Genomic DNA, 10,244 nt, shown 5'->3' on the forward strand with positions numbered 1-10,244 from the left:
GATTCTGTGATACATGAAGGGACAATTGCAGCTCGACTTCTGAGGGTGCCAGGGAGGAGGAAAGCAATACAGAGCATGCAATGACGTTTAACTGGAGACTTTGAAATGCACCAGGTGGTACAAAAATCACAGAGGAAGAAACCTTTGGAAGTTCTATTGAGCTACATGAGGACAGAACAAAACCAAATCACTCCTTCAGCAAAGAGAACCAACTAAATCTGGTTCAGACAGACTGTTTCAGAATCAGTCCCATGTCCCTACTGGTAGCATCTGTCTTCTCAGTTCCTTTTAAAATGTAACATGTTGAGTCTGTGCATTTTTTTTCCCTGCCAAAAATAATCAGCCTGAAAAAAAATCCTTCTGAAATCTCGTCCCTGCACAGTCTTAGTCATCCTTCTGATTACCCTTTTGTGCAGTCAGACTGCTCATCAGTGTTACTCTGACAAAAAAGTTGTCTATGACTCAAATGGGAAAGCACACACAAATTACCTCAGTTCCAAGCCCCTACAAAATCCACCATCCAAAAATCTTATCACAGGAAAAAAAAAATATAATTAGACTGTACCCTTCTGATGTAAACTGAACTGCTGCTCTCAGTGATCACAGCCACTCTTCAAAGCCTCCGAGATAAAAAGAATCTTATCATTCAAATTATTACTTCTTAGAGATGCTCTTATCAAAGTCTGAAGGAAAATTCTAAAAACAGCAGTGATATGAAACCAGGACTGAGCCATATTTTAAATGACACTGGATTTTCTGCCAATTGGCCAATTCACAACTCAAAAAAGCAAGTGTAGATGAAGACAAAGCTGTTGGCTCTCATAACCTTTACAGTATCGCAGTAAAAATCTCAACTGTCTCACATATTTATACTAAATGGCAGGTCTAAAATTGAGATTTGTAATTTCACAGAATCAAAATCATCACAGATGGCTACAGTCTATTGCTTCTTTAATCTGTCTTTTCTCCCTTCCTGCTTGTTTCCACCCCCCTCTTTGAGTTAAAGAGATACGCATTTTATCATAAGGAAACCGTAACTACATCCAAACCACATCATATAAATATGTAAGATGATAATTTACAGAACAATGATGCATACAAGCAACATTTAAAATTACTTTATGTCCCAACTTTGCCCTAAAGCACTAATTACCTTAGCCTTGAGATGTGCCACTAGTTGGGATAGCCATGTTCCATCAACAATATTCCACACTTATGCTCTTCCACGTGGACAGCCATTAACACAGGAGGTTTGGAGAACAATAAATAGTAATAAAGGAAAAAAAACAGCAAGCTGGGTTTTTTTCCAGCATTAAGTTTTCCAGCATTAAGGTTTTTTCCAGCATTAAGTTCACAGGCACAAATTCAGCTGCAAGCAAAGAACCAGTGCTCACCTAATATTTCTATCGATAGGACCAATTTTGTTGAATCACTCCTGTGACACCTGTGAAGCTTCCCAAATAAATATGTATTAAATATTTGGCACCCTTCCCTGTCTGCCCCGGGATTTTGCATATAAACACACACATATACATATGTGTTCAATAAGACAATCATCATCAATAAAGTCAGCTGGAAAAACCAGCAGTCAGAGGAAGGACATTTTTTTGTTGTCATATTCAAACACCTTCATACCACCAACACAATTTTTTAAAAAATACTGTTCAAGGTCAGAGAGTCATTAACTCCCACTACAGGAATCACTTCAGATGTGAAGCAGTTTCCCATTACACTTCCCACACACATCAGAAATTAAGCAAAAGCAGCTCAAGGAAAATATAGTATTTAAAAATCAGAAGGTTGAGCAAATGTGAAGCAGCTTTTAGGGCAACTCAAGCTCCAGCTGGTCCACCCCAGCACTGTGCAGCACATCCCACGAGAGGACAGAGACCTTCAGCATCTCCCATGAATCTCCCTATAAGTGCAAAGCCCTGATCCACTGGCCTAAACTATTTCTGCCCACTGAGCTTTTGTCAAACACTAAGATCTTAATCAATCCTAACTTAATCAATCCTGACCTTAGGATCACAGGGAAAGATAGATGAGGAAACGGACAACCTCTGGCCTTTCCTTGTATTTGTCCTGCCACAGTCAACCTATTGAAAAACAATTGAGGTGGAACCAGCTCACCAGCTCCAGCCTCAGCCCAGCACCCTTTTACAGCCTTTCCCAAGCTCAAAGTCTCTCCCCCCACCTCCAGTTCTCCGTACCAAAACCACGGGAATCCTCCTCACTTCATCCTCCTCCTCCCCTCCAAAAACCTGCCAGAGCAGAACATTTGCTGAACGATGAAGTCGAGTGGGGTAACAAAAGGGGAAGCCTCATTCAGCAGAGTCAAAGGCCAAACTGCTTTAACAGCCGCGCTGGAAACCAGAGAGCAAGCTGCATAGCTCCATGAATTCATGGAGAGGAGCTTCGCAGTAAACTGTTCTGGCTGGAGAACGGCAAGTGTGAGAAAAGGAAACCACAAATCACTGCTGATGAAATGGGTTTAGCACTTTCAAATTACATGCTGGCTCAAATCCCCTCAAAATGACTAGCACAGACCAACTTCACTCTGCAGAGCCCAAGAGACAGAACATTTCTATCTCCTTTGTAAATACGGCATCACCTGATCTTTCTTTTACTTGGGAAACACAATTTGGTTTCCTGAGCCCAAACCTTCCCCAAGTGCAGCTGAGAGCTGGTAGGTAAACTGACGTTCATCTTCAAGGTCTAGTCCAACACCACAAAAAAAAACCAAACTGAAAAAGCATTCCCCTATCACTACTGCCCATCAGCAAAACCTCCAGAGATTTCCCTTGAACAGCACAGGATTTGTCAAGCAACTGCCTCATCGCATCTGGATCACTGACACTGAGAAGTGGCAGAACTGTGTCAGAGTGACTCAGCATTGACCCAAGAGGCCTTCAGGAGAAGGCAGAATAATCTCTGTGCAATAACCCAAGATGCTTCCCCCACCCTGCCGCTTCCTTCACTTCCTTCTCTCACAACCCAGGCTGTAAAGGTGTCAGGAAGCTTTGCCCAGAAGTTACGGATTGATTGGAAAGTAACAGCATCTTTCCAGCCACCAACAGCTCTCCCCAGCAGCACCCAATCAGTACCATAGCCATAGGTTCGCATATTTAACGATACACAGGTTTTCAAGCTTCCATCTCATGGGGTTCAAAAAAAACCAGAGTAATTTACCCCAGATAGGATGCCCTGTCGTCATGCTGCTCATCTTTCACTTCTCTTTATGGCCCATGGCAATTTTATTGCCAATAGGGCATACTTAAGCTTTTTTTCATAGAGCAAACACACTAGAAATGCAAGCCGAAGTTTATACTTGGCATTTACTGTTTATATACAGTGTATATATATATAAAAAATACAGTTTATTCCTGCCAAATCTTAAGTTCAATGCATAATAATGAACTTCATACTGACTGTAAATTATCTGTTAAAAGAAATCAACTAGGACACTCAAAAGACACTGTTCTCTTAGGAATCTAGCACAAAAGCAGTCAGTTATTTGCTCTGCTCCCTTGTTCTCAGATTGAGGATGAAAAAAAATGACCCAGTGAAAAACACACCAAGAAGACGTGAAGCAAAGTAATCTGGCTCCAAAGATTTTTTTCCAAAAACATGGGTCCAAATCCACTACGGAGCTGAGCACCTTCAATTCAGGACACAGCCAAACCAAGCCCATTGACCTGTGCAAGACTCCATTTAAATTTGATCTTAATATGCTTACATGAGCAAAAGTTCAGAAGCTGAGGCCAAAGATATTTTATTTATAAACTCCCTTGCCTCCTTCCCTAACCTTTTACAACCTTTTTCCAGAAAAGGGAGGTGAAGAGAATATAGGCTTTGAGGTTTTTTTTCTTTTTAGGATAATCTGTCTTTTATACAAGCTTTAATCCCTAATTCTGCAGCACACAGGATGGTGTGTGTGGGAGGGTAGGGTGGAGACTTCGAGCATTTCTAAGAGTATCCTAGCACCTCCATTATTAAGCTGACAATAGAGACCCTCTGAGAAATGAAAATATTTAACAAAGGCAGCAGTGTCAAATATCAAAGGGCTATTTAGTGCTAAAAATTTGCAACAAGTAAAACACCAAAGACTTCCCCTTCCCAAAGTGAGAAAGTAATCCAGCTAAAACTCCTCTTCCCTCCCTCCCCAACTGGTTCTTAGTCCACATCATTATCCAAAGGAGACTTTGCTAGAATTTCCTGTACTTAAAGTTCACTTCAGAGGAAACTTTAAAGATCTGTCTCTTTTAATGACAATAGCTCGACTGCACTGTTTTGCAGTCATTCACATTTTGGGGACTATTGTGAGCCAATTCAAATTTAGGCACCTGCTAGAAAGTGTGTTTTGCCTTCTGCCCCTTATGGCTGTATCATTTGTTTTGCATTATACAATTCTTTGCCTTGCCGCCTGGAGCTATTGGACTTCTTCATCAAACCCCTCTGTCCCATCACATCCCACAGGGGCTGCTAATTACTGGCTTTACTCCATTTACTCTCATCTCCGATTCAATTATGCATTCAACTAAGCCTTAATGAACATGGCTCATCCTACCTTGGCATTCACCATTACGTTCTTCATAGCCAGCATTGCACAGACAGTTGCCAATGGGCACCAGCCATTCGCCATCTGCCCCACAGTACATTTTGGGCACATCCTTCTCTTCCGAGTTGTTGACACAGGAGCCGCGAACCTCCACCAGAGAAGAGGTATCAGCCCCGGTAATGGTGTCTGGAAACTGTGCCAGGTTTCGAACTGTCAATGGGCATTTCTTATAGAAGACACGAACAGACACCAAAGCAATGCAGGCACCAACATCCTGAAAAGCCAAGTAAAACCCTTTCTTGCTGAGTGGTCCCACATCACGTATCTCTGTATTCAGCTTCATGATCCTGTCACCAATGTCCACCTGGGTGAAGCTCTCATCAGCAGCAATGGTGTCGATCTTGGCAAACTGGCTCTCTCGAATAAAACGCTCCTTATCATTGTTTGATTCATAGTAATAAAGGTTGAAAGTCTCTTTGCAAGTTCCCATGACACCTGGCAGGCTGTTGCAGTCTCTTAGCGTGAACTTGATTTCAATATATACCCTCTGAGCCCCTTCACGGGGAATCCAATCAGTTCGTAACCAATTATTCTGACTGGGCTCCATCACATTGCAGACTTGATAGGTGCGGATTGGAGTGTTCTTCTCATCCATAATGCTTACTTCCTCCCACTGCAAAGGGGGAAAGAGGAATAAGAGCACATCAGCATTAGAAGGAACAAAAGAGCTTCACAGCAAACAATGTGCACTTCTACAACTAAAGTAGAGATTGCATTTTTTCCATTACAGGAAAACAAACAAATGACCAAAAAAAAAACCACACAAAAAACCCAACCACAAACCCAGCAGACAAAGCCATAGCCAGGACCTCAACTACCTGGACATCAAAAGAAAAATCTGTTCAGGAGAAACAAGCTCCCAATGGAGTAAAACCTTGAGGAGCAAGCAGGTGTCTTAAGAGCCCTCTGAACTAATCCAAGAACGCTCTATCAACTTACTATGTCTATTTGCACTACAGTTCAGCGCACAGGACACTGCCCAGATCAGGGCCACACACGGCACTTTAGACTCATAGTAGAGCACTGGCACTACGGCGTCTCCCCTGTGACAGACAAGGCAGGTAACACACGGACCCTACCTTGTACGTGGGACTGTCCAACAGCAAGATCACACGGCTTAGTTGCGCAAAAAGCACAGGGCAGAGAGCAAAATCCACATTTCTGGCATCACTACCACGTATTTTAAACTCTTAAGCCGCCCTTTATTATTCTCTAAGATGCAAATTGCTTTCTGGGCTGGCAACATCCCAGACACACTCAGCAAGTAGTCTTTACTTTGGAGCTCGGCAGAAATAGGTGTCTGCAGAGAACAGGATCCTTGACTTGGGTGGCACTTAGAGATGTAAGGACAGATAAGGAGGCAACGTTACCAGACTACCAGCAATACTGCCATAACTTTGCTAGCCAAACAGTTTCTTACTAGTGGGCAGGTGGGAAAAGAGGAATATTACATATCTTTTCCTAGAGGAAATGTCAAAAAATAGCTACATGCATACCTCCAAAAACCCAGGAAGGTTAGCAGAGAGGGTAAATGCTGAAAGATGAGGGTAGCAGCACGCTTCAGAACTTTTACATCCCTCAGATCAAGTTCAGGCATCTTCAGAAGTGCCAAACTAACAGGCAACGTAATTATGAAGCGACAACAATAATACATGCAAGCCAAGGAAGGTATGGAAATAAGAGATCTGCCCCTAATTCAGTAGTTCAGCATGAACTTATAAAAGGAAAGCGTGCATAAAACCTTCCTTTTTCCAAAACTGTTGGTTAAGTATTATCATAGACAGAAAAAAAATTATCACAGTCTTCGTTCTCCTGGTAGAGAGATGAGGGAGTTAAGGACATTAGGGAGAGATATCGTTCCAGCAAAAACCTCATAGTACTTTATATCAGAAAAATCCTACTTTAAAAAATAATACATTAGATAATAACGTACTGTCTGGTTTTGCAGGCAATACAATGAAGCACATTAAATTATCCTTGGAAAACAGTAGTAACTTTAAAGAGACTTCCCAGAAGTGCTTTTCAGAACTACTGAAGCTGTGGCTTTGATAAACAGAAGCCTTCTTAAAGTTAAGGGGCTTCTTGTATAATATTCTTCATTCTTCTCACAAGGATTGCTCTTATGCAAGTGGTTTTTACTTAAGAAGATTCCAGCTTAGCTGAATCCGTTTATAGAATGACAGTAGTTAGCACCATGAGTCACTAGGAGCAGAAAGAACAATCTTTTATTTGCTGCTGAGAGATATCTGCAAATTAAAGTGAAGGAGGGGGGATAATCAATACTCAGCATGTCACTCCTTTTCACAGAAAAGGAAAAAATAAATCTCAAAAAGTCATCCATCAATGTAAAGAGTAACATGATGTCAGGAAAAAGACAGTTGTTTAATTTACAGCTGCCACAGAGCTAGTTTACCATTACAATATTGTCTTTATGATCCATCACTTTCTATTCTGCTTATCTTCAGGCTGTCTATGCTACCTATATTGTGTGTGGTACAAGAGAAAGGAACAAGCAGAGGGAAATAATACTTGCTGATGGGATTTCCTTTAGTGCTTTTATACAATGGATGATGCTGCTAGAGGATTCAATGAGAAGACGGCTGAGGTCAACGGACAGACAAACTAAATTCAGCAAGTTTCAGATCAGGTTTTCAACATGCCCTCCGTCTCCTAACACACAGGGTTTCTTATTTCATAAACACACAAACAAAACAAACCTACACGTGCCTTACTGAAAACAGCTATAGCCCCACATTTCCAGCCACTGTAAACGATTTGTAACTAAGTACGTCGTCAAAGCTGTAACTTTCTACTTTCAAGCCAAAATTGACTTGTATAATTCAACTCTTCCCATGATTTAATGATGCAGAGTACAATGTTCTGGGTGCAAAACCTGCTTTTCCACCATGAAATGCAAGAGTAAACCAGTAATTGTATTTGTAATGCAGTTCATTAATTCCTCCAGGGCTACTATATATTTGATTACTGCTAGTCACTGCTAAAGGACTATGTTTATCTCGAGCCCTTCTTATCCACACAACCCTTACAGCTCAGGAACTGCATGGTATAGATCTAGGAAAAAATACAATTTTTAGCAGGCAAACACAGTGTGGTATGGCAAACTGTGTATGGTAAACACAGTTGAAGAAAAACTAGCATTGAAGAACAGAATCTTCCCAGGAAGATAAAAAGAGTTCACTTCTGCTGCTTGAAATAAATCTGCAGCATATGAAGTTAAAATAAATGCTTTCCAAGCACTGTATCTCAGAGACAGACCATGTACTCTTAAATTTTTCACTACTGACTTAAAAATAGAACACACGTATGTAGGTTTAACGAAACGAGTCACGTCCACAATAAGAGCATGCGTTTCCTTCTCAAGCTTGCCCGGCACTTTCAGAGAAAACGGGGGGAAAGAGAATCCAATCAACATTAATAATATACAGCCATCCTCTGATCATCAATTCTACTACCAACTTATTAAAACCTGTATTTTAGGTCCTATTTTAATATACAGCATAGATATCCCTTGGAGAGCCGTATGAAAGACCCTGTCTCATTAACTGACCTTTCCAGGGTATAGGATTAACAAGGAAGCCCGACTCACACTGAGATAGAGCTGTACTTTTCCACACTATCAAAAGATGAGGGCAATTGCCTGCAATCAGCAGTGAATGTGCACTGGCCGTGCTGCCAGAGGCCTGCCAATCACTTCCCCACTCTCTGAAGGAAAAAAAAACGAGTTTCAGGGACAGCACAGTGTGCTCAGGCAGAGCACAAGCCAGGACCGTAGTCAAGTTCACCCAGAACAACAACGGGGGAGCAAAACAATCCCCTATTCTCCCATGTTACAGTCATTCAGAGCTTATGCATAATGCATCACCAGCCAACGCAACCTTAGATTCCTTCCACTCACTGCTTTTTCCTTAGCTCTGCTTCTTCTAATTACGAGTGGGAATGCACACAAAGAAGTAAATTTGTAGGTTTCCTGAAGAACCCCATGCTTTGTTGTGCACAGGTCCTGATCTTTCAGCACTTTTATTTTTCAATCAGTTTGACTTAGTTCTGCTTAAGCATACTAAGCTGCTTCACTCATTTAATATTAAAAGGATTTGAGGGTGGGTGTTTTATATATATAAAAATAAATGTTTAGTGTGCATTGCTGGCATTTTTCTTAAATTGTTCACTTTAAGAAAGAAAAAGCCTTTCTAATTGCTTATAAAAAAAAAATCTCAAGAGATGTCAATCTTATCGGTCTTTTCCAACCGTAATGAGTCCATGATTTCGTAAGTACAGTCTCTACCAGATCCCACCAACTCCAAAGTCCAGCATTCTCAGGAGTTTCCCCACAGAGGCCCTGAGTACCCTGCAGGACGGGACACAGATGAAGGAGCAGCAAGGTGCCCATCCACTAATAAAATACTAAGTTAGGAGAGAGACCTTGCCTGCAGCTTTAAGCCCCAGCGATGGATGTGCGAGTCTTTTCACGTATTGCATCACTACAGGGCAGTGAATTCAAGCAATCTTCTCTTACAGTTGCCTCTTTGAAAAGCACATAAAAAGGAACTCCAAGAAATCACCGTGGAGCACTGGGTGCTTCAGTTTATCTGTTCAGACACCAAAACATACGATGTTTACACCCTGAAATAGGACAACTGTCCCGTCACACCTGAAGGTCTATCTTGTATGTCGAGCCCTACTCCTTCATCCAGAAAGAGAACAGCAATTGCCCTGAACTTCTCCCAGCCAAGACAGCCCATAGATAGAATAATTACAGTCAAGTATACCAGTTCAGTTGCCAGATCGCATTTCTTGTTGGTATTTCAGTTTTAAATAGGCATCTAAGCCCATGCCTCAACCAATCTCCTAATTCCAAAACCTCTTTTCTGCCCTTTTGGTTTCCACTTCTTCCATGACAGAACTATCCAAAGGGAGTATAGAGTTTCTCCAACAAAGAGTAATTCACTTGGTAAGCCGGGGAAGAAATCTGACCTCCTCACTACAATCAACAATAATCAAGCCATTAGGACTCTCTGAAAGTTACTAATCACCCCTTTACCCTCTTGATCAGATAGCAGTTTAAAACTTACCCCTCCTTCCAGGGGACTCGCTATCCACCCTAGTTCTCCCTGAACGGATCTGGAATCCAGCAAGGTAACTGCAGAAAGGTACAAATAAAATAGATTAAATTCCAGCTGCCAAAAAAGAATATTAAAATAAATCGTTTACCTGAGCGTTTCCATGTGTGTGGAGCATGATCGCATCCACTTTCAACTCGAAATGAAATGTTACTTCTGACCGCGCCAATACCTTAAATCATTTCAAGCTCTCTTTTTCACATGTGAGGAATCGCACGATCGTTTCCCCGCGCGTTAAAGCCGCTCGCAGGGCGGACCGTGAACGCCCCCGGCACACCTGGCAGCACGGAGCGCTCCCGCTTCAAAGCGAGCAGCGGCAGCGGGCCGGCTGACCGGGGACAGAGCACTGGGTACTCGCATTTTCCGACGCCTGGTGCAGGCACGTTAACGAGGAGTGGACTTATCGGGACCTCGGGAGTCGCCCGGTCCGTCCGGCAGAGGAGCCGGGCACCGAGAGTCCTTGCGGGGGACTCACCGACGGGGCTGAC

The 10,244-nt window shown here is 42.2% G+C and overlaps 1 protein-coding gene across 1 annotated transcript; it reads right to left on the reverse strand.

Annotated features, from left to right (window-relative positions):
• Positions 1-4,567: 4,567 nt before the first annotated feature.
• Positions 4,568-10,116, reverse strand: LOC104539739 (ephrin type-A receptor 4-like; the record flags this gene model as incomplete). The annotated part of the gene is made up of 3 exons (XM_010183339.1): positions 10,014-10,116; positions 9,709-9,776; positions 4,568-5,231 (listed from the first exon to the last, which is right to left on the reverse strand). Coding segments are annotated over exons 1-3 (835 nt in total), but the record flags the coding sequence as incomplete, so codon positions are not given.
• Between the last annotated feature and the right edge of the window lie 128 nt (positions 10,117-10,244).

The sequence above is a fragment of the Mesitornis unicolor genome, unplaced genomic scaffold (assembly GCF_000695765.1).
Source record: "Mesitornis unicolor isolate BGI_N332 unplaced genomic scaffold, ASM69576v1 scaffold25214, whole genome shotgun sequence".
Taxonomy (NCBI): domain Eukaryota; kingdom Metazoa; phylum Chordata; class Aves; order Mesitornithiformes; family Mesitornithidae; genus Mesitornis; species Mesitornis unicolor.